Source organism: Larimichthys crocea, chromosome XIV, assembly GCF_000972845.2.
Source record: "Larimichthys crocea isolate SSNF chromosome XIV, L_crocea_2.0, whole genome shotgun sequence".
Taxonomy (NCBI): domain Eukaryota; kingdom Metazoa; phylum Chordata; class Actinopteri; family Sciaenidae; genus Larimichthys; species Larimichthys crocea.
The window spans coordinates 13,751,263-13,775,885 of NC_040024.1; the positions used below are offsets into that span (position 1 = coordinate 13,751,263).

The window sequence follows — 24,623 nt, forward strand, 5'->3', positions numbered from 1 at the left end:
TTAAACCTTGTGGTTCGCAGGACCCACTGGCCCAGATCTCAATAACATCCAGAGTGTTGAATTCTCAAAAAGGGGGCAACAACAACAACAACTCAGAAAGAAATATCAACATTAGACATGATTTATACCCAGTGAGAGCAGGATTATTGATCATATACGGTGGCATATTATTGTACATTACATATGATCATTTATAGGGTACCTCACAGATTAGAATCTCCTATACACTGATTTATTCTCCTCATGAACACTGTGAAGATCATTTAAACAAATTATTATAGTGGAGCTTTTTAAATGGAGCTGTACACACTCTATAAATGAAATGAAATTAGTGAACTGGTTCTACAAAATATTTCATTATTTACACAAAAGTTCTTTTGTTTTTTTTTCGTTTACAGGGCCAAAGAAATGTCTGCACACTGTCTGTGCATTGTGTATATTCCCTTTGGTACAGTACACACAGCACACTATACATTATTTTTGCTCCTAGACACAGAAACTAAACAGTAGTCCTTGTTAGTTAGGTTTACACAGTTAATGTATGTACATAGTAAGCACAGTATAAATAAAAATAATAAAAACCTTGAAACTAAACTTGAACTCAAGGCACTGCAGGTAATGATGCAGAAGCTGCACTCAGGTCACCTGAACCACACACCAACAGTGAGTGTGGAGCTTTTTGGTAATTCAGCCTCGGTTCTGACATGTGAAAGACACTAAATACATTTTTTTTAAAATACACATGAGCTCGACATTTATTTTAATACTTTCAGTGGTTAATTTGAATAAATGCGGTGTAAACAATGTCACTTAGTGTTGCAGGTTACTTTCTAGACAAAATAAATGTCAAAACGTTCATTATAAATGATATGAAGAGTTCCAGAAAAGTTCCCCCACGTCTATTTTGGAAAGTTATTGCAGTTCAAATGTCCTGAGGATCAGTCCTTCCTCCTGCAGCTCTTCTCAAACAACACAGTGGTTCGTAGCTGCCGTTGAATTCATGTTTTCACTGAACACACAAAGCGATGACCTCTGCTCGTCTTGCAGTCTCTGATTTGCCACTTTGCCCTTTTCCACACCAGGATGCACTTTTTGCCTCCCTTCATTTTGGACCGGGGGGGCGTCTTCCTCCAGTTAGTGTAGCTGACCGGCTCGCCGCCTACCCACTCCCATCGTCCTCGGCCCTCCCTGTCATTCAGACCTTAAAGAGTATGGCATAAAATCAGTCATTTAGATAAAAGAAGTCACAAAGAAACAACATGTTCAATGATGCATGGTTCATTTTTAATCATTTTTGAATTAGAATACTTTTTGATGGCTTGCCTGTAATGAAATGTGACGACTATTGACTACTATATATATTTGGAGCCACTCGTCGTGTGAGAATCAGTTTAGAGTTTGTTCTGTATTTCCTGTTTTATTTTGTAGTTCTATTCTGTCTGTGTCTTATCTACTTCTTCTTCCTGCCTTGTTTTCCTGCCTGTTTTTGATTCTGCATCTGTTCCTGATTAGTTTCACATGGATGTCTATGTAGTTCCTGTGTTTCCTTTGTTTCCTTGACTGTCTATTATATGTCTCTATGTGTCTGTACTGTGTTCTTGTGTTTCTAGAGCTTGCCTGTATTCCCAGTTTTGTGTTTTTGCCTGGATCTCCTCCCGCCTTTTGGTTAGTTTGATTTTTTTTATGTTCCTTTTTTGTTCAACGTCTGCTTTATGTGTTAAATATCTTTATATATAACATGCTATTTCTAAAAAAAACCCACCTATCCAAAATGGTTTTCTTCCGCTGAAGTCCCACAGCCAATCCATGTCGACTTTAGAAAGAACACTTGTCAGAGTGCCTTTATATCTGAAATCAAGAAGACAAGAGGGAAAGTTGTGTGTTCTTAAGGATAATTCATAGCGCACATAATTCAGATTACATACATTTTTATGCATGACAGAAGCATCATGATCCTTTCTGCTTCACTTTTTCCCAAAGTCTGTTTCTCTTTTAGCATTCATATGGGAGAAGTTTTCCCTCAGGGATTACTTCCAGGAAGCCTCATGGTTCTCCACGTGCCTTAAACATGCAGAATGTGTATGAGCTCCACATCAATCTGTACCTCTCCCTGCAGGCCTTGTTAGCTGTGCTCCATGTGACCTTGTGCTCGGTGCTGAGGGTGTAGCAGTGGCCACCATGAAAGGTCCAGCCCTGAGGACACATCTGAGCGCTCACCATCTGGATTTCAGGAGGAAAAGACAGATATGGTGACCACAATTTCAATTAAAACTTTGAGAAATTAGTTTAGAGGTTTATAAACATTTCATATGGAGTTCCACAAGGTTCTATCCTACATCCACTACTTTTCAGCCTTTATGTTAATAATGGGCATCATTTACAAGGGCTTTTATGGCTATACACCAATTTCATCCTTGAAGGCTACATCGCCAAATGTCAATTTGTGGATGTTAGAAGTTTAGTTTCATCCAATCAGATCAGAGATCATAGTGATTGGTCCACAATGACAAAGGGAAAACCTCAAGAAATGTGGGTGTTATGAGTGTTACGGGATGATTCTGCTCAAACTTTTCAGATGCATAGAAAGAACGCAAGTTAAACAGCATTGTATTATTTCAAGAATATAGCCTTCTTCACTTCTTGTGAAGCTGCCATACCTGATCAGTAGGTGCCCAGGGTTTCCAGGAGACTCCGTTGCAGTGATAAAGCTGATTGGTGCTGTGGTTGAAATGCAGGAGTCCCATTAGTTCTGGCACACAGGGCTTTGGTGTGGAGCTGTCAGCTGTAGCCTACGGGCCATACAAAATGAATTCAGTGTTGCTTGAACTGGAATGCAATATTTTCATCCACAATATTACACCATGAAACACTAAATAGGGCACAGAATGTTTGGAATTAGCAAGGGTCAGTGAACCTGATCACAGAGCTGAAGATAATTATTCTTTACCCCATTCAAGATTATGTAAAGAAGCAGAAATAACCAGTAACATTTATACTCACATGTCCTTTGCCCAGTCCAGTTGTTTTAGGTTTTGAGATCCTTGGTTGAACATCTGTCTTCGTCTTAGTAAACGCTGCTGACGCCTGCCGCTGGGCTCCCCTGCTAACCACACGGATGTTTGCCTTTCTGCCCTTCCTCGATGGGGAGGTGTCGTCCTCTACTTGCATTTGCATGATCCCATGATACTGGAATTAAAGAGGGCACAGAAATGAAGACATTTGTGACTTCAAAAGGTCAGGACAAGTTTGTATCTGTTCCTGCTGCTTACTGTGTAAACGATGTCTGTCCCGTTGTGAAAAACTGATGAAGGTGCAATCTGAAAGACCAAACAGAGTTAGAGTTTAAAATCTGAAGCAAAGCTATGACAAAAAGAAAAATGTCAGCTTGGATAAGGTCAAATCCAGACTTACAGACTTTGGGTTGCCCGTAACTTTGAGCTTCTTTTTTGGAACATTTACTGCAGGCCTGGAGATGCTGTCTCCACGGCTCCAGATTACTGCATCTGTGCCCAGGGGCAGTTTCTCTAGTTGAATGGATCCATGTTGGGGATATGTGTCTGACCGAACCTCTTTTCCTCCCAGAACAGGAGCCTCTCGTTCGGGGTTCAGCCGGCACTGTCCTGTGGTGTTTATGTTTTAACGGTTATTAGTGTCTTTGCGTAGGGGACTGTGGTGGTCAGGTTGTAGCTTATGTATAGAGAAATCATTTTAAAACCCTATTTAATAAAAAAATCTTTTCTTTGGTAAGTAGACATGTAAAAACAGGATCATTCATAGTGATACAACCTTGCAAAGTATCCTCTAAGATCTTAAAGATGACTGGGGTTTATTTTTACCTCTTCTTCCTGTCTTCCTCCCCGACTCTCTGATGGTGACTTGAGCCTTGCTGATGCTGCCGATCACTGTGCCTTCAGGGGCAACCAGCAGCACTTCAAACATCTCCTCAGCCTCCTCGAGGTGATCCTGGACGATCTCAGTTTGCCAGCTCCTCTTTGACACTCCTATATGCACAGACAAACATTTTTACATTCATATTTACATTCAACAGTTTTCTTAAAGGTCTCTTTTAAATTATGATATCCATGTCATCCAGGCTTCTTCGGATATGGACTTGGTGGATTGGAGTGTTTTAATATAAAGTATTTCTATAGCTTCTAGACCTGTTTTATAATCAAATTAATACATTTATTAATTAATTAAACACAATGGATTTATTATCACGTGAAGGGATGGTGAATTTTGAATATTTTGATGACAGGTGGTTGTAAATAGAGGGGAGTGGTAGCCTCTGTCTCTGTTCAATGATGGTCTCTAGTATCAGATGTGAGTGGTATTGGCCCATTTCTGCTGTTCGTTCCATCTTTAGGGAACATCTTGTCTTGTCTTCCTTTAGACCTGTTGTCCCTCCCTGCATGTTCCCTCCATTTTCAATGATAAGATGTCATACTCTGTGTAGGAGGGTCCTCAGGATGATATTTTCTGTGTGAGTGAGCTTTCTGTACATTGGTATGTTCATAATGAGGCACTCAGTCAGTCTACAATACACAGATGTCTCTTCTGTTTCACCCATGAATATAATGCATGGTATGACATATTGATCTATACATGGTATATGTCATAAACCATGTATAGATCAATATCTCAATATGTTATACCATGCATATATACCACACACTGGCCATATACTATATGGTATGATATTTCAATCAATTACATACAATTACATACCAATCCCTCACATATTCAACCACCACGAGATGTGACAATACAAATGATGAAGCAAATAAAGCTTTAAGGTACAAAAAGGTCAAAACTGATTCCTTTGATTTAGATTTCCATATTAATGAAAACACACCTGGATCAAACTGAATGAGGGAAGAGGCGCTAAAGAGGAAATCTTTTCCAGCTGTTGCAGTCACCTCTTTTACCTGTGGGAAAGAAACATGACACAGAAACATGACAGGTCTAGAGTCAGATGACTGATGAGTTAAATATAAAGTGAGTTATAATAAATGTGTTGCAGACCTTCACAGTGATATATGAAGACTCTGCCAAGTTTCCGCTCCGGATGATGTCCAGCGAGAACGTTCCCTGATCCTCACACACGGAGTGCTCAGGCTGAGACAGCTCCATGGTGGACCAGCTGAATTCTAGTCTGTAAAGACCAGATCAAGCACAGTGAAGAGTAGACTGTTAATTCAAGATGTCATAAAAAATGTGTGATGTTGATGTTTTTCTTACATGTGAGAAGGTCCAGTGTTCCCCAAAGGATCAGACACACTGAACTCCAGGCTGTCTGAGAGAGACTCCCTGTCTGGGTTGATGATGTAGACAATCGTTCTCTTGTTCAGCTCCATCTGAGAGAAGCGCTGTGGTACAAAACCACCTGCAAGAGCAAAGAGGAAGACTTATTTTCTTATTCTAAGATGAGCTGTGATGATCTAGATGAAAACAAGATATATTTCCTGACCTGTGGTGATGTTTTCTAGGTAACCAAAATAAGGCTGACGAACGATGCAGAATATCAGCTCTTCATCTCTGCTATCACTGTCATGGGCCTTCAGTTCACGAGATGACAGAAAGATTCCATATCGGCCGTCGTCTAAAAGTTCTGCTTTCCAAAGAGGAAGCAGTTTCACGATCTCAGGAGACGATTTATCCAAAGGTTTGATCTGAAATGATACACCGTATAATAATAAAAGAGGGTAGTTAACATGAATATCTAGTATCTAGATTATCTAGGAGTATCTAGATTTCAAAAATGCTGCATGTCCGTTTCAAGGCACACCGGTACAACAGAGCACCAATGATGCATACTGCTATATGCAGATGAAGATAAAGAAGTTTTATATAAAGTTGAATTAATTTAGATTCTTCTTTTAAAAGCTTTTTTTTGTTGTAATTTTAGTGTTTGACACATCAACCCTAACCCTCACACTTTGACTACATCAATATTTCTTTATAAAAATGTTCTAAGCACACAAAAACCTCTTCATCACCTACCTGAATTGTGAAGAACACAGGTGTAGTTTGTAACCGTCCATCCAGCAGGAAGCCCCGGTTAGTGCTGTCAAAGGCAGTAAAAGCAAATCGGTCGATCTGCGATGGTCCCCCATCATGTCTGTATATTACCTCCAACTCCTGCACGTTCTTTTGGGTGAAGTTTGAGCCAGCAGTTAGTGTGGCACTGCCTAAAAGCAGCCTGCCATACTGTGGCGGTTGGAGCAGGACAAAGATCAGGGCGTTGGGTGGAGTGTCAGGGTCAGACATTGCCAAGCAGTCAGGACCCAGAATCATGGAGGAGCCCTGAGGAACTGAGAGGCCTTTGTTGAAGGACAGAGACGGCAGGACGCGATCCACCATTTCCACTGTGATCTCAAAGCTTCCATTTCGGCTACTCTTACCATTACTTACAACAAACCTGCAGGGACATACATAAAATGAGATGATGCTCCACATAATCTTACTATGAAACTCCATACAAACTTAGTCTTAAAAAGTTCTTGAGCAGGTGGTACGATGGCTTCTAGACTCACTGAAAGGTTTCTGTGGGTGTGCTGGCTCGGTTGTCATGAACATAAGCCACAAGGTTGGCTGCTATGTCCAGCTGGCTGAAGGTGGAGATGGCCAGCCCAGGATGTTTGATGTACTCGATGTGTCCGTGAGGAGGAGGGTTGGTGATGGTATACAGAAGCTCCTCAGGTTTGTCTGTGCCGTCTGTGGCTAACAGCACATCTGTGGTGAGGACCACACGATCCCCACGGCTGACGTTCACTGGCTTCACAAAGATGGCGATATTACCTGAAAACCATGGTGGAGGAGATATTTAAAGACTATGTTAAACCTGGAACCACATCAGTATGAGTTGACACTGGGTGGAGGTGCAGGGAAGCACAATGGGGCCTCACAAGCAGACATTTTGCTCCAAATGTACTGCATGTCTGATGAAGAATTTAACAGTGAATTCCTGTACCTTTTTCTAGATCTTTGACAGAGATGTGGAAGTGCTGTGGTGGTGATTGATTCTTTCCATCCAACAAATAGAAGACAAAGAAGTCCTGTGTTTTAGATCCGTGCAGGCCGGTGTGCACATAGCGCAGGAGGTTCATGTCCACCTTCTCCTGGCTACAGTTTCTCCCCGCTGTCACTGTCACCCAGACCTGACCTTCCTAAGACAGAATGAGTCACAGTTAGCACAACACCCTCCATTGTCATCCCAATAAAAATGGGGATTTGGACTAAAGTGCTAAATAATGAAATTATAAATATATATATATACACTATATGCAAACAAAATATAAATCAAACATGATAGAAATGTCCCCAGTAGATAACTGGTTATTGAACCTTTCAAACAGATCACTGTAATTTGGCCACTTGGGGGCAGCACAAGAATATGTGAACATTGACATATAGTATTATCACTTAAAGTCTGTGTAAAGTAAGAATAAATATGTGTTCTGAGCAAAGAGGGTGTGTCAGACCAAAGAAGAAAGTGTTATTAACCACCCAGCCAAATTTGAATGAATAAAAATATCCTTTTTGAAGCGACTGAAACATGTCAAATGAGTTCAGAAAATGACATGACTAACTTTGAAACACTCTGAGCGAGATGAATTCATCTCTATTTCTCTGCTAGGGGTGCAGGGGTATGCTCAGGGTGGCCTCAGCGTGTCATCGAGCCACCCTTTAAGGACCGCCCACAAAATCCTGGACTGAAAACTGGTGAAAAACTGTTTGAACCTCTAACTCCACATTTCACTAATATATCATTCGAAGTCTTTTCACATGTTTTCAGCAACTATTTTCCAACATATTTAATGTGTTTTGAAAGAATTGCCTTTACACAGATTTTAACTCCATTGATAAGGCTTACATGCTGGCACACTAGGCTGAAGTGGCACCTTTCACATTGCATGTAGTCATTGTTCCATTACTGATATAAAATATTCCAGCTTTTAATGTTCAGTACATTGGATTTGGCATCTAGTAATATAACTGCTAAATTGCAACCCCTCACCTCAACCTCTCCTTAATAGTATAAAAGTGAAACATGTTAAAGGCCCTATCTACAGTCAGTAATTAGTTTGTCCATTTTGGCACTATAGAAACATGGTGGACTCTGTGGAAGAGGACCTGTGGTGTCTGTAGATATAAAAGGCAAGAAGGTAAGAAACATAGTTATGCAAGTTATTTTCTATTTCTGACATATTCTGTAAATAGAACTCCCTAAATCTCTTGGGAATCTGCACAAGTGGGTTCATGTGTCAATGATTAGACAGAGGATGGTGCTACTGCTGCTGTAGCCTCTAGTACTGATGGGAAAGTAGAAGAAAAGGAGGCCACTTTCCTCCATAGTAAAAATGTGACCCGTGGAATCTGCATGGACAAAGATCCAAGAAACCATGTTTTTGGAATCTTGTCAAACTGCAATCACTCCTTCTGTTTACAATGCATCATGACCTGGAGCAAAACCAAAGACCTTGGGCCGGAGGTGCTGAAGAGCTGCCCACAATTCAAAGTGAGGTCTGCCTTTGATGTGCCTAACAAATAATGGGTTCAGGGACAAGTTAAGGAAAGCAGAACTGCTGCCTTCAAAGAGAAATTCAGTTCACACTGGACCCTTGAAGTATCTGATCCATTAATTTCCTGTCTGTCAAGAAAATAATAGTCCATTATGTATAAAGTTGGTATTGTCAGTATGGAAGAGTAACAGTACAAATGGATGACAATTGGTGTATCTCTAAATTCTGTGGCAGTGCACCAACCTTAATCTGTAGTAGTCCTTGGCTTGGAACACTCTCAAATATGTACATGACCTCTGAGGAAGGAGTATCACCGTCCTGTGCAAAGAGTGTAACACTGGATATAATCCTGGCTTCTCCTGGCTCCACCTCCAGCCCATTGTTCCTGAAGGACAGAGGATGGAGACAAGGTGAAGGGATGTCATGTGGTGAGTCACTTTAAACAGGAGCCATGATGAAGATGTTAGTCTTACCTGATGACGTGAGGCTCCTCGTCATTGACTGGCTGCACTTTAACCATCACTTGTCTGTGGAGTTGGTGTTTCCCATCAGTCAGCTGGACGGTAAAACTGTCCGCCATATTCTCAGAGTCATCGTGCATGTACCTCAAATCCATACCTGAAAGCCAGCAATGCTACACATTTATTTGACTTATTGAAAGATTTTATAGTGAGTGACCTGTAAGCTGTAACCCATAAAAGATAAATAATTAATGACCTGAACTCGAGCCCTATGAGTGAAATGAGGTTTTAGCACTGACATGTAAAAAGTACCATTTATAAGATCTGTCATTGTAAAGTCGACCACTGCAGATCGAGGACTGGCCTCCCGTCTCTTGTAGGCCTGCTTTTCACTGCTGTGGTTGATGATGCTGCCATGCTGTGGGGCTTTGACCACACTGAAGATCAGGGCGTCCCTTGGGACATCCAGATCCATTGCATGTAGAACTGATGAGTCCAGCTGCTTCATTTCTCCTTCTTGTACCTCATCGCAGAAGGACATCAGTGAGTTTTGAACCAGATCTTGTGAACAGAATTTGGGTGTAATGTGGAAGTGACCATTAAAACTTACTGTGATGTTGCGAGCCACAAACTCTGGGATCTCATCATTAGTTGGGTTAATAATAATGTAGAAGGGGACGTGGGCAGAGCTGTGTTTGCCATCTGAGACACAGAGCATGAACTGGTCAGCTGTGGGCTCCATCCTCTGGTGTCTGGACTGTACGTAGTTCACATGACCATCAATGATGTCTTTGTATGAAAAGGAGGCTGGGAAAAAAAGGACGATAGACAGAAAAAGACATAAAAAAACATCAATCTGACTTAACTATCTGTTAATATATATAATCATAATGCTTACCTATGCTTATGCCCATGTTGCTTTTCTCAAAACCCGGACTGGGCAGGATGTTTTCAATGTAGCCAAACTGAGGTGGCGAAATCAGACTGACCACCAGCTCTTCCAGGACAGTGTCCATGTCAGAGGCCTTCAAATGAGATGCAGTTATCGGGGCAGTTCCACCCTCATCCACCATAAAGATATCTCCTTGAACGAGAAAGAACTAAGAATTAAAAGTGGTCATCCATCTTCATCTACACCAACTTTTGAGAAATATATAAGGCTAATATCCAAAACATTGAGCTAAAAGAGGCTCAAAAGCGCCCAGACACTCTTTCACATTTGATCCACTGTTGATATAAAAGGTGTAATGAAATCACAAATAATCAATACATTAAATGATTAATTTCATTTTTTGGTCACTTGGGCTCAGTAGACACAGTATTACTTTGTTATGGCTAATATGTTACCGTTAGCATTGATTTGGATTCATGTTTGTGTCCACCTGTAAACACACTATTTTTTTAAATAACTCTCTAGTTTGGCCTCCACCACATCCTGAAAAAGATATTTGGCTATTTAGCTGCTAACTGTTAATTTCTTTACAAGCTAGTAGCTAACTTTGTCCAGTTGCTAAGAGGCTAAGCTAACTGTGTCTTGAGGGATACTGTAAGTTAAATGTAAGTAAATATTTTTTGGGATCAGATTAGCATAATTATTTCACATTTTCTAGTTTAAATAAGTCAGTAAAATATTTTTTACTGCTTTAACTTTTTTTTTTTTATTAATAAATGTCAACATATTTTTCATGTGTTTTATTGGGTTCAATAAAATAAACATATATGTCATATTTAAAAACAATTGTGCTGCAGACTTTTTTCAACAAAATGACATAATGGTAAGACCCTGGAACTAGGATTAAATTTAACTTAATTAACTAGTATTTCATTCAAGTGTGTTTTCCTGCTATGATATATTTTTGCATTAAAATGGTCTATTAAAATGTTGTCTTTTAAGTTATATCTAAAAGCTGTTTCTCTTTAGACTATGCCACACCTGTCATGAGTGAAGGTGGTTGGCTGTCGACTGGGAACACTGTGATCTGGAGGTCATACACAGGCAGGCTGTCCCGGAGCTGAGCCGTGCCTCTGGTCCTGGTGGGATTTCTTTCACTGCAGCACAGAGCAGTGTTTTCTGTTTCTCCATCAGAAATAACAAAGGTGATGGTGTCATGGCGAGGAGTGAGTCCAATCTCCAGTCCTAAAACCACAATCACATGGTAAAAATGGTATAGTAAAAATCATGAGAAGGAGGAATAAATCATTTAAACAGATTTTTCCTCCACAACAACTAAAAACTGCAGTTCCTCAAACGTTCACTTGAGGCCAGCTGCAAAAGTATTTTATAGAACTCATCTGTTCAAATTATATTAAGGCTTAAAGTTAAAGTTATGCAGAATTAAGAGTTAACACTTTGACTGACAGGTGGGTGCTGTCACAGGTGACTTGTTTGAGCGACCAGGCTTCATTCAGCCCACTTCAACTCCACGTCACGATTCACTGTGCCCACCTGTGTGTTTGTAGGTGATTATCTCTGCAGTGATGTCTGCCTGGATGAAGCGATCGACGATGACACCGTCCCGGAGCACCACACCGTGATACGGCTGCCGGGCGATCAGGAAGGCCAGGCTGTTGTTGTCGCTGTCTGCATCGGTTGCGTAGATATACTCTGCTGTGATGACTACTTCCTGTCCCTCCGTACAGCTGAGGACTGATTTCAAACCAGGGACCAACACCGGGACCTCGTCATTGACAGGTATCACCTGGAGATGACATGCAAGTTACCAATTAATCAGTTTTTAGTTTCTCATTTCTTGGAACCAGGAACCAGAGTGAAATGCCATTTAGATTTTCTATTCCAGCAGGAACACACATCATTTTCTTATTCTTATAAGAGAGCAGTTACCTTCACTTGCAGGACAAAACTGACTGGGTTGATACCATCAGTTGCGGTGAATTCAATGTTGTCCTCAACAGTTTCTGAGCCATCGTGTTTGTACCTGATTGACAAATGACAGATTTACATTTTAAATTATATTAGCCATAAACTAAAATGAATATGTTATCACTGAGCTACTATCTATCCTGAAATGATTTTGCCAAAAGCTGGTCATAATTGGCAAAAATAATGCTCATCACACACAGTGAGAAGCAGATACTAGGCTTTTCCACTTGATCTTAACGTTCACACTTAAATATTCCGTATACTGTGAACTTTCGCACATAAAGAGAACACTTTGCGACCTCGAAAACACTCTGTCTCAGCGCCCTCCTGGTTCCCTCCAGTCTTCGCACCACCAGCCAACATCAATCGATCTCAGAACTCCTCCATGCATCCACAACCCTGATTTTTCCTCTCATCCGTAACTCCCTTCCTTCCATCCCTCATTCCTCCTAGAGCACATCATCTTTGTTGACCTTCATCCACAATATGCAATGCGGTCTTTGTCCATGAATGCAGGTTTGAACCAAAACCATTACAACTGTCCGCAGATGTGTGTTGATACAATTGTACAATTTAATGCAATCAAACAGAACTTTGTCAAACTTAGCGTTCATTTTTTGTTAACAGTGACAGAGAGCTGTATATTGAATTTTTATGTTTTTTGTTTCGGCTGAAGTTAGACGTCGTGTTGTACTGCACTACATTTTAACGGTGCTTACATGTATATGATCCTTTATTTAAATAGTAAATGGACTATACTGATATATCGCCTTTCTAGTCTTCCGAAGCGCTTCCTTTATTAGTGGACAACCCGCTCTACCTCCGAGCCACAGGAAATGCAGTATACCCTTTACTTAACGATTTTTAAATCAATTATTTATATTTAGAATATGATTAAAGTCTGAATCCGTCATGAAATGAAAAGAAACAAATGAAGCAGGATATCTGACCTAACTTTAAGGCTTTTCAGGTCTTGCACAGTGAAAGAACGGCCCGGTTTTAGCTGGAGGCCGCCTAGCTGCAGAGCTCCATGCTGTGGTTCCCTCTGAAGCTCCACCTGCAGGGCTTCCTCCATGGAGTCTACGTCTGACAGCAGTAAGTGTTCAGGGCCGAGCCAGGACTCCCCTCCCTCATCTACAGTCAGACGGTTGGTAAGAACCTGAAACAGAACGTATCCACACCTTTTCCCATATATCCACATATCCACCTGTATGACATGAGATAAGAATGATACAACTTTTCCACCTGTGGTTGCTGGTTGTCCACTGGCATCACAGTGATGTTAAAGCAGATCCCGGTGACTGTTTTGCCCAGGTGGTTGGTCACAGAGAGGACAAGCTGGATATACTGGGGATACGGGCCGATGTCCATGATTGGAGGCATGTAGGCTACTTTCATAAAGTTCACTGCATGCTGGGAAAAAATAAATGGATACATTGTGGATAAGCTAGTCTTGCTGCATGTATAATTTATTCCTGAATAAAAACTAAAAGAATCACCTGTGTGAAGAGCCGCAGCACTGGTGCGTTGGAGTCTTTGGTGAATTTGGGTATGCTGTCGACTAAGAAAAGCCTCCCTGCATCTGGACTGCTGCTCATGAGGACAACAACACGTCAGTCAGACAGAATGTATTTCCACTGTTGGTTACTGGTGTCTGTTTTCTGAAGGTGAGGACGTACTAACCTGTGAAAACCAGTGTAGAAAGGTGGAGTAGTAACAGTATATGTAAGCTCACTGTCTGGGGACTCCTGGTCTACAAAGTGAAGGTGTTGCCGTGTTATATGGACCACTTCTGTTTCTTTGATCACAAGACACCGACTGGAACCAGGAACCTCTTTAGGTGGTTGGTCTGGAACAGGTTCTATGTGCACCATCACCACCTGCACCACAAGGACACTATTTATTTATAGATCATTGAATACCAAGGGTAGTACAATTAAACTTTATTACAGATGTTGTTCCCATGGATTCTTTTATTCACTTTTTTAAGGTAGCAAGCTTTAATCAGTATGCCTGTCAGTCTCTATATCATTCATACTATTGGATGGATTATCAAAAAATGTGTTATTTGTTTGACATCATGGTCCCCAGAAGATGAATCCGAGCTGTGAACGACGTTAAGTACAGACAAGCCTGTCCTCTGCCGCTCAACAGACGAGGACAAAGATGTGACGGTTTCCGGCGATGATAAAATATTTCTTAATATACTGATGACTTGCTGCAGTGCTCTTCTCCACCATCTTTGCTGTGCATGACATCAATGTAACCTGGGCACGAGCTTCTCAGCCAATCACAACACAAGAAATGAGCTGCCTTCCATTTCATATATACTCCTTCCATTTCATCTAAACTTTAGCTCTCACATACATACATTCTCCTTTCACATAGGTACATATATTCTCGACAGACATAAATAGAGAGTGAGAATATATGTAAATAAGAGATAAAGATACGGAACCCCAAATTGCTCCTGAAGGCTGTGTCATCGGTGTGTGAATGTGAATGAATGGTTAGTTCTTAAAACTGATGAGCAGTTGGCACCTTGCATGGCAGCCAACGCCATCAGTGTATGAATGTGTGTGAATGGGTGAATGAGATATGTAGTGTAAAGCGCTTTGAGTGGTCGGAGGACTAAAAAGGCGTTATATAAGTACAGTCCATTTACCATTTTTACCATAAAATATATGTATGTAAGAGTGAGAATATATGTATGTGAGAGGGCCAGAATGAGTAATGTCTTGAACGACCCCTCATACAATGGGCGACAGCCAATACACTCTGATTCTATACTGCAGTCATGTTGTTGCTAGATGATTTGTTCATGGTCATTCAGCATAAATCAATACTGAGTTCTCTCATCTTGTCCTTAATTAACTCACCAAATTAATATTAATAAGAAATAAGAAGTATTTTAGAGATTTGTTACCCACTTGAGACTCTGACAGGTTGGGTGGGTCATTGAAATCCGACAGAACCACCTCAAAGGAGTCATCAAACACCTCATTCCCTAGGTGTCGATAGTAAACCATGGACTGAGACAGGTCTTTCTGCAGAAAGTGGCTGACAGGATAACCTGGGTTAAATTCAGAAACATGATTTGGTTAAAAACAAAACTCCTTGCGTGTGACAAAATAAAAAAAAAACAGGTTCATTCTTCTGACCTGTGAGACCTGGTCCTGGGATTTTCATGATCTCTCCTGCCTGTGGGGGACGGGTGATGTTAAAGAGAATAAAGTCGTCGCTGGAGTCCATGTCTGAGGCCTGGAGGGTGGAGCCTCTCAGTAAAGCTGTCTGGCCCTCAGACACCTCCAGCAGCATGTTGGTGATGAGGAACGGAGGGGTGTCGTCCTTAGGGAGGATCTTAATGGGAAACTTGTGTCGGGTCTGATGGTGACTGTCAGTAATGCGGAAGATGATGAAGTCTTTGGTGGAGTCGCTGTCGTCATGGTGATAGCGAACCACGCCAGCTTTAATATCATTGACGGTGAACATGAAGCCCTTTCCACCTGGATTTTTTATTTACAATCAAATAAAAACAGCACCAGTGATAGAGTATGGTTTTCAAAATTAAGACCACATTTCCCATACATTCCCAACATTGTTCTTTCTTTTCAGAGTGTGAAAGTTTAAACCCTGTTTATGACCCTGTTTTTCAGTGCTATTTGTTTCTCTCTCAGCTACTACTGGCCTGATTTTCTTGAAACTGTGGTGTAGGGTGAAACATGAAGAGACTAGACTAGTGGACCTGGTGGAGGTCTGCATAGCCAACAGATAAAGAGACCACAAGATTGATTTTAAAAAATGTAAAAAAAATAAAATAAAATAAAAAAGTAAAAAATCCTCTGCCTCATAAATGATGGAATTTTTCAGACTTTTCTCAAATGTTTGTTTTTTAGATTTGAAATACTGGACAGTACATGGCAACTGACTCAATTATTACACAACATGTGAAGGAAGTAAACAAGGACTACAAACATTAGATCAATCACCACCTCCACCTGCAACAGAGGGAGAGGCTACAACAGGTGTTTCTTGATGATACAGTTCAGACAGGAATTTAGAGTTTTATTATTTAAAATTTAAAATTACATATTTACTGATATTGAAAATCTTATTTTTAAGTCATTACCGGGAGTGATAGTATGGTATCGTTGACGCTAATTAACACCTGGCTTGTAGTTCCTTGCACAGCCACACCAGTTATTACGTATCTAGCGTATCTAGAATATGGGTGCTTTGCTGCCCTCCTGTGGTCACAACAGTGAACTGCAACACATTAAATTAGTAAAAAAACATATATATCATTCTACAAAGGGTTGTACAACACAGTGCCAACTGCGATGTTTTTTGGACTGACAATGATGATTTCAGGACCATTATATCGTTTTATAATAATTAATTATAATGAATGAATATAATGAATATAATTTTCAATAATTTTGGGAAACTTAGGTTGCAGTTCCCGTCTGACACCGCTAGAGGGCACGACACAACATATTATGTTATGTGGAATCGGGGTGCTTCACTGCCCTCCTGTGGTTACAACATGGAACTGCATCACATTAAATTAGTAAAAAACGGTGTCACTGACTAACTAACAATTCCAATGAACAATTACAAAATAAAGTGACAACGTACATGCGATATAACACAATCTTAACTGATTATTCTCTACTTGTCGTCTATGTAGTGGAGAAGCTCGAATTCATGTTTTCTGGACTGACAATGATAATTTCAGAACCATTTCTTGCAGTCCAAGTCCCATTGCTTTGGTTTTGTCATTATATTTTGAAAGTATTTTATGTGGTGACAGGAAGTGATAGTATTCTAACATGGCTGCATTAATGCCAGTTTAACACTCAGATTGCAGTTTTCATGGAGGACGACAAATACTCTATATTAACCAACTCAAAATAATGGCAGTTGTTGTGTCTGTACCTCTGACAGTGAGCCGTCCATGCTGCAAGCCGTCCACAGTGATAATTCGAACAGCATTCAGGTTGTCGTTGTCCACAATCTGGAACTGCTCCCACTTTATTGGACGGGACTGACCCTCTAACAGACTGAGACCTACAAGACAAATAGTTCAGATAAAAAAGACTTAGCTAAGAATGAAAAGCTCTAATGCTGTCCAGCTGTCTTTGCCTGGTACATTATTGTCTGACATATCTGCCTTTGTTTTCTTGCTGAAAACAGCTGCCTGCTGTTGAAAGTGAAGTTGAGGATTGGTGTGACTGAACCAATAAACATGTCTTGTAGCTAAAAACAGCTAAAAGAGGCTTAAAAGCTGATGAGTAGGTAATGTCATGACAAACTAAAAACAAAAAAATCACATGTGCATTTGCAGTGTGGCGTTGCTACCATACCCATATTCCAAGACACTCTTGGAGCATTGGTGTCTGCATTCCTTACAGACATATGAACAGTCATCGATGGACTCTTCTCAAAGAAGAAATCATAAACTTCAAATTCCACCTGTAATAGGAAGATAACCAAGATTCTCAGAAAGAACTGACAACACCAAACTAATAGCTTTACATGTTGCACAAACTATAAGAGAGGTGCTACCTCATAATTCCGACGTTGGGTATGTGAAGAGTTTGGAGGTTGATACCCAATGAGCATGTCATTGAGGTCGAGCCATGTAAACGAGGAGATTGGACGAGTGTGATCAGACAGATGGGTGATGAAGCCGTCCACGGGGGGTTTGGTGATGTTGAAAACCAGAAGCTGCTTGAGAGTTTCCTCATCTTCAGCATCTATTGTAGCCGTGGAGAGCGGAGTGAGGATGAACTGGTCGACCTCCAGGATAAACATGGACATGAACAACGGTTTGGGAGGCTGATTGGGCATTGCACCAACTATCCGCACTGGAATCCAAGCCTGCTCAGACTACACAAAGAAAACACAGTACTTAAATGTGTAAAATCATAGTGCTGTGCATGTACTATAAAAGAAAGACATACAAAACTGTTTGTATTAAAACGGCTAGATTACCTGATATATGCTGCCACTCCTGGTGTCCTTGAGGTCCACTTTGATTGCAATGTAGTCCACGTCTGGAGATGGAGGGTCTATATGCTGATACCTCAGGCCCATCATCAGGAAGTCATCACAGGGAATCTTGGTGAACTTCACTAGCTTCAGACCCTTCAGGCAGTCTTCAGATTTACACATCGCTCTTTCTTTATTATCTGAATAATAACACAATCATAGAGAGATTACACAAATTTGACACTTTTTGTGTTCTTGTTTTACCTGTTAAGTGTGACATCTAGATCATGTTATGCTTTATCATCATTGACAGATCTCATACCTTTTGAGGTCATTGAGATAACCTGATTAAATGAAGTTAGTCATCTATGAGTGATTCTGCAAGCAAAATGTATGCCATCCAAATAATTTGAACGGTGTTATAGTCACAATAAAATTCTACACCATGTGACTTTAATGCTTGATTCTTTGCTCATCTACTTTGTTTTTATGTGCCAGAGTCTAATTTGTTGTTAGTTGCATTGGTGGATTTGTTCTTATTCACTTATGGATAAGCTAGGGCTCGGAGATTTGCCATCATCAGTTATAATCCATGCAGTTTCATAGGTTACCCAGCTGCTGACGTAGGTGGATGAAGCTCTCTGGCTCATCCCCTCTCTTTGTAGCTTTATCTGGCTCTCCGGTGACTAGTTGGCCATGAGCTGGCAAGTGGGTATCATGACTACTCAAATGGACACTACATTCCAGGCTAGACCTCCTCTCATAGCGAAAGGACACCACATTGCCATCCACAGGATCAGACAGGCTGTAGAATTCAGGAACCTCCAGGGATTTAGGTCCCAGCTTTATGATGCTGCATTCAGGTTCCATAATGTCCACATGGAGAGAAAACACCTCCATGTATGTCTCTGTCTCTGTGAACCTGGTCAAAAAAAAGAAAAAAGAAGATAATAATTCTGCCACAACAGCAAGAAAAGAACGGAAATAAGTGTCTTTCTCATTTTAAAGGACATCCAGGTGTCGTACCTGTACAGTCGAAGCTTGACAGTGTCCTCCTTTAACAATGGACAGCCGTTATGGACATACTTAACCTCATCAGCCAGATAGTGGCAATCAAATACCTGAACAAAAAAAGAGAGAAATACACTGTCACGTCTGTAACAGTAACAGTAGTACAAGTATGCTTTGTTTGGTAACATTAGCCGCCGTAAAGTGCTGGTCATACAAGTGTAAGAGTTAGGGCGCATTGTATTATCTTGTGATTTGACTTTTCAGTCCTGCAACACTAGCATGCAGTGTGTTTATGATAAAGTTGCAATTATGTTGATTTTCAGTTAATTCAGATTAAAACTAGATTACTTATTCTGTTTTTTTTCTTAGCATGCAGCATGCTTAAACAGCTGAGGAGCTCATAAATAACAAATCAAACTTAAGTGATGCTTCATTTAAGTCTTGTCTTCTAGTCAGAAGACAACAGGTTAACTGATCATTTGTCTGCAGACAAGAATACAATTAAATATAATTGGAATAAAGTTTCCAATAATACTTTAAACTTAAAGCTACAATGGAGCTTTATTTTAAATTACATTTATATCTCCCCTATAATAAATACTAAATTAAAATAATATAGTTTTTTTCAGGAATCTTACAGATCTGTATAATAAAAGTTTAAGTCAGGTAATGGGATGCCACAGGGGTCTATTCTTGGTCCATTGCTGTTTAGATACATAAATAACATCATACTTCTTCATTAATACTTCACTCTTCAATATATTTTTTTTACTGGTGATACAATTCTATATGTTCCAGGAAACACTCCCCAGCCCAGGCCCTGACTCATCCTCAGTCTGTTTTTTAGGCCTTGTAATCATCACTCCTTAATCACAGGTTTGTTTTAAATGCAGAAGTCCATTGTATTCTCCACCTCCACCAATGCCTCTGACTATCCTGCCATTAAAACTTTAAATGGCACCCACATTACTCTGGCTCATAGTGAAGTCATACAAATCCTTTGGCTTGACAGACTATCATTCAAGATTCAAATTCAACCTTTGACTTAAAAAATTAAAAATCAAACTGGACCTGTTGCATAAAAATAAAATGACTTCTGTAGAACTACTGCACAGTTCACAGTGCATTACTGTACACAGTGTGCTATACTCTGTACCACATGGGTAATTGGTCTTCCTTACAGTCAAGAAGAAATAACCATCTCATGTTATCCATTTATAAAGCTCTACTGTTAAAGCCTAAATGTCTTCTCTCTTTAAAATCTAGAAACTATAGCACACAATCCAGTTACTAACTAACCTTAGTTCTCATTTACGCACTAATGTTGGCAGAACTTATTTTAAGTAAACACAATTAATGAACTATTTATGATTAACTCTGAATGAGGTGCTATGAAGATACCCAAGATTAAATCCTTACTGTACTGGCTAATGTTGCACTAAGCTTAGTGTTTAACATGACATGTCAGAAAAATAAACTAAAAGTAAGTTGACAATAAAATGAACTGTACAGATGTGAAAATGGCTCCGTACTCACTGAACTTGTACTAATAGCAAAGTGAATGTTTCAGGTTTAATCCTAAACTTTCTTTTCTATGTTTAAGCATAAAAAATGACTCATGTTGGACATTCAACAGATGACTGTATCTGTCAGCACAGAGTCATTAGAGAGGAGACAGCCAGTCTACCTGGAAAACAAAGGAGGAAGTATTGAAGGGTCCGGGTCCGTTCGGACCTTCTCTTCCCCAAAATACCTCTTTACTGAAGACAAGGCTGCTAATGAAATGGGAATATATCACCAAGCAAGGTTTGTATAGGATGAAGGGCACACAGTAAAAGTCTTTAACAAAGCATAGACTTGATCTCTCAACAATATTTTGTTGTATTTGAAGTAATATTCTAGCAGTAATTCACAGGTTAAACATTTTTGTTAAAAAGCAGAGCACAGGGTCGTCATTTTCAGAATGTTAAAGATGAAGATGGTTGGATTGTTTGAGTTGACCTCCATTTCAACAGATTAGCAGCAAATATGTTCTGTTGTAACAGTGCATGTTATATTTTTATTCTGTTTTCCACCATTTTTTTTCCAATATAGCAAAGGTTTCAGGTAGCCATTACATTACACAGCCCTATATAGAAATGTATTGTGTAGGAGACGTTGTTGTATCTTTGACTGTGTTCATTTACTTCTAATCTAATCTTTTGTATAATTTCACAAAACCAAAATTAAGTTTAACTCATTTGTTTTTAATACAATATGTATTTTGGCAACAAAAGCACATTAATAGGTTTATGTTTAGGCTTCAACCTTGAACTTGATTTTTAAGTAAGAAAGGATCATGGTCTTTATATTTATAGAAATGCAAATGCATGAGAGAAGATGTATTCTTTCATTATTTAACCAGAGCAACAATTAAATAAGTTAAATTAAATGAACAAAATTCATGCAGCGATTTCATTTACACCAACACATATTTGGCAAAGCAAATTAGTAGTTTATATTGTAGTATACAAATGTATTTTGTAGATAGTAGAGTTTCTATGGAAGCCCTGAAAAGCAAATGAAGTTTCTTTTTCATCTGTGAAAACACCTTTCAGGCATGTGGTAGTCCATTCACCTAAATATTATTTCTATCTCTTGTTTTACTTTATTTCTTTTAAATCATACACTCCAATGTTGATTCAATTTATTTTTGACAAATCTTATGCGCTTTTACTGCGTCTGAATTCCAAACATCATTGTCATCATTACAACAAAACGTTACAATAACATGTTACATGTCAGGCAGTTCCATAAGTATAATGCATGACTTCTGACTCTATAACTTGGTTTTACTACATGTGGTAAGTTGACTGGAACACTTTGGGGTTTTCATTAAAAGGGGATTTTTCCATTACCTGAGGGATGACTTTTCCCACTCGTTGAGTTATGGGCTCATTTAACACCACCTCCACCTTGCACGTATCCTTCTGATGGGGAATATGGAACTGCAGGTCACCTTCCTGGAGGTAGGCTGCCTGCCCCCGTTTCACCTTTAAACCCTTATTGACTTTCACAAGAGAACTGTGTGATGAGCAGGTCATTCCCAGCAGAAGCACTGGAAGTGAGATCCAGGCCAGCGTTTGACCCCATGAACCCATCGCTGTCAGTCACAAGCCAACGTCTTGTAGGGTCTTCAAGGAGGACTAGCTCCAAACAAAAGCAGGATTACTTTCAGGAACACACTTCAGGAGACTTCAGAGAACGAAGAGAAGTCTTTCTCTTGAGATGAAGCTGCATGTTCCTCTGGTTGTATGTTCAGATTGTAGTCATGTGTTTGTGGGAGTTCATGATCGACCAGGAGCTGTAAAAGAAAGGAAACAAGTTTCAGATTGTGGCATTTCTTACATTAAAAATCTTTTTTTATTTCTCTCTGCCATCTGAGTAACTCAGTAACACATATAACAAGTCTAATATTCACTTTGCTTTTAGCTCTATTTTGGTCTCCACCAACTCCCAAGAAAAATATCTGTCTCTTTAGCTGCTAAAAGCTCCTCTATGTTCACCTAACTTTGTTTGTCAGCTGCATAGTGTTTTAGGGGGTTTTATTTCTTGCAAATCCAAAACAATGAGCTAAAAGGGGCTAAAAGCTCCATAGAGTCGAGGGGAGCTGCAGAGTTGGTGATGAATCTCTGTGGGTTTGTCAGTGTCACATGTCACATTATACAGTACATAGTCATTTGATCCATTATTAATATAAATATACTGATTCAATATATTATTCAATATATTTATATATTCAACAACAATGAAACTAATTAACAAACCAAAAATCTGTGCCCATAACAAAGATAAATGATTTCAGTGAGCTCTGTCTCGTGCTTGGTGTTATTACACTGTGAACCATTAACCCCTTTACAGGTCACTAATTAACAATGTTGCATTTTTAACATAACAAAAATGAAAAAATGACTGAGGTGAGATTTGTTTTAAGGAAATTTGATGACTAACAGCCTGGTTTGGTGTCTGTGTACAACTATACAAAGTCTTGGTGTTGCCAAATTTGGTACCATCATTTATGTACTAACACCAAAACCTGTGCTGTACTGTATCTGGTCCAACTATAGGCTGGAGAAGCTGCACAGAGATGCTGCACAGATACATAACACATAACTCCAAATCTGTGATACAATTAGTGAGCTTTAGAGATGTTGGTAGTTAGTTTGGCATATTTTTTAACTTTGGCCACAGCCAGGTTTGCTTTTCCCACCTGTTTCCAGTCTCAATGCTAAGCTAGGCTAACCACGACCAGCAGTGGAATTCCATATTTTACACTTTTGCAGAATAGCTTCGCTTTTGATTGCCTGTTAATCACAATCAGTTAACAGTTTGTAGCATACCAAGACTGTGGGGTGGCTGAGGGCGGTGCTCATATAGCTGTGACATCACAACCATATGAAAGTTTTGATGGATTGTTTAAAACCAGTTTCTGAATGCAGTCTTTCAAAGTATTTATATAGCACCTAGACCTGCTTTATAATTATAATAATAATAATTTAAAAAAGTAAATTTCAACTTTAACATAGACATGAGGTCACTCTCATAAAAGAAAGCTTATAAGTAGTTTTAGTAGTTTTTTTTTCCAGTGCAATGTTTATTGCATATACAAAACACTAGATCATAATACTAGGATGTAACGGGAGTAACCTCCATCATCAGTTATCCATCATAACTTCCAAGTTTCATATCCGTTAAGAAGAAGCCAATACCACAAGAAACAATGTAGTAGACAGTGCTGCTCAGTCTACAAGCTGAAGCATGAACAAGTACCAATGTAAGCACACCCTCGTATACAGGAAACCACCAACACTGCAGATTTATGACAACAACCGGTAAGTACAGTTGCTGTTCATTGTTTTTGTAATTATATGACAGAGAACGGCAATAATCAGAGTTTTCAGCCAGCTCCAGGCATCCTCCGGACTTCTATTTGTAGACTGTGTGACATGTTCTGTGCTCAGGTTGCCAGGAAATATGTTTATTATGAACAAATGTTGGCCTTAAGGCAACGGGCTCTCTAGTAATGGCATGATGTTTCTCAGTGACCTCTGACCTTTATATAGAGTCGCCCTCAACAGGGGTCTTTGCACTTTAGAAGACTTTTAATCCCTGCTGCAGTCACCATAATTATTAAAAGCAGTGGGAGACAAACATTCTATAAAAGCGCCTTTAAAACTTCCTTTAATATGACCTGAGGGTGCTTTAAATTGCTCCCCTTCTTGTGCAACCATTGCCTGTTTTTCATTCTATGTTCTGCTCTGCTGCTGGCTCCTTGTACTTATAGTTTCTTCTTTCTCCGCAGGGATCAATAAAGTTTCATCTTACCTCACCTTGGACCCCACTGAGGATGTGCGGTGGAGTTGTTTTGTATCTCAAAAAAGGGGCTTCAGATGTCATCCTGCCACATTCCTTCAACACTTCTCTGGGACACCTACTTAAGACCTCACACAGAAAACACCTTGGACAGAAAAGCACCTTATAATCAGCCTCCGCATTGGGGAACATGTTAGAGCTTGTCCCCATGAACAATGCTGTGTGTTGAGGGAGCTGGAAAGATCGCGTTCAAGGAGCTGCGAGTAAAAAACAGGATTCCAAATGGTCACAAAATCCTCCTTCATCTTCACCTCAGACAACAGCAAGCGTGCTGGCAATGCACTGCCTTCATTAGTCTGAAGAAAGTTTGGTGATTTTCATGTTTCAACTTCAAATGTA

At 39.8% G+C, this 24,623-nt stretch overlaps 1 protein-coding gene across 3 annotated transcripts in view; it reads right to left on the reverse strand.

Annotated features, from left to right (window-relative positions):
• Positions 1 to 105: 105 nt before the first annotated feature.
• frem1a (Fras1 related extracellular matrix 1a) overlaps positions 106 to 24,623 on the reverse strand; it is a 29,078-nt gene continuing 4,560 nt past the window's right edge. Inside the window, exons 1-37 of one of the 3 annotated variants that reach the window (XM_027288122.1) lie at positions 24,237 to 24,433; positions 21,770 to 22,215; positions 18,888 to 18,982; positions 18,473 to 18,783; positions 17,865 to 18,061; positions 17,436 to 17,759; positions 17,234 to 17,342; positions 16,806 to 16,937; positions 15,029 to 15,373; positions 14,798 to 14,940; positions 13,551 to 13,747; positions 13,367 to 13,457; positions 13,113 to 13,280; positions 12,818 to 13,026; positions 11,829 to 11,922; positions 11,433 to 11,685; positions 10,920 to 11,123; positions 9,885 to 10,070; positions 9,597 to 9,793; positions 9,299 to 9,509; positions 8,999 to 9,143; positions 8,769 to 8,910; positions 6,974 to 7,169; positions 6,537 to 6,801; positions 6,004 to 6,421; positions 5,471 to 5,672; positions 5,242 to 5,386; positions 5,026 to 5,155; positions 4,856 to 4,928; positions 3,837 to 4,001; positions 3,412 to 3,620; positions 3,270 to 3,317; positions 3,001 to 3,186; positions 2,658 to 2,789; positions 2,105 to 2,220; positions 1,763 to 1,848; positions 106 to 1,201 (exon numbers count right to left, since the gene is read on the reverse strand). In XM_027288122.1, the coding sequence (XP_027143923.1) occupies positions 999 to 1,201; positions 1,763 to 1,848; positions 2,105 to 2,220; positions 2,658 to 2,789; positions 3,001 to 3,186; positions 3,270 to 3,317; positions 3,412 to 3,620; positions 3,837 to 4,001; positions 4,856 to 4,928; positions 5,026 to 5,155; positions 5,242 to 5,386; positions 5,471 to 5,672; positions 6,004 to 6,421; positions 6,537 to 6,801; positions 6,974 to 7,169; positions 8,769 to 8,910; positions 8,999 to 9,143; positions 9,299 to 9,509; positions 9,597 to 9,793; positions 9,885 to 10,070; positions 10,920 to 11,123; positions 11,433 to 11,685; positions 11,829 to 11,922; positions 12,818 to 13,026; positions 13,113 to 13,280; positions 13,367 to 13,457; positions 13,551 to 13,747; positions 14,798 to 14,940; positions 15,029 to 15,373; positions 16,806 to 16,937; positions 17,234 to 17,342; positions 17,436 to 17,759; positions 17,865 to 18,061; positions 18,473 to 18,783; positions 18,888 to 18,982; positions 21,770 to 22,012 (6,570 nt within the window). In that variant the 5' untranslated portion in view covers positions 22,013 to 22,215; positions 24,237 to 24,433 and the 3' untranslated portion in view covers positions 106 to 998. Of the gene's footprint in view, positions 1,202 to 1,762; positions 1,849 to 2,104; positions 2,221 to 2,657; positions 2,790 to 3,000; positions 3,187 to 3,269; positions 3,318 to 3,411; positions 3,621 to 3,836; positions 4,002 to 4,855; positions 4,929 to 5,025; positions 5,156 to 5,241; positions 5,387 to 5,470; positions 5,673 to 6,003; positions 6,422 to 6,536; positions 6,802 to 6,973; positions 7,170 to 8,768; positions 8,911 to 8,998; positions 9,144 to 9,298; positions 9,510 to 9,596; positions 9,794 to 9,884; positions 10,071 to 10,919; positions 11,124 to 11,432; positions 11,686 to 11,828; positions 11,923 to 12,817; positions 13,027 to 13,112; positions 13,281 to 13,366; positions 13,458 to 13,550; positions 13,748 to 14,797; positions 14,941 to 15,028; positions 15,374 to 16,805; positions 16,938 to 17,233; positions 17,343 to 17,435; positions 17,760 to 17,864; positions 18,062 to 18,472; positions 18,784 to 18,887; positions 18,983 to 21,769; positions 22,216 to 24,236; positions 24,434 to 24,623 lie in introns of those variants that run through there. The other 2 variants (XM_027288123.1, XM_027288121.1) reach the window with 2 other exon arrangements.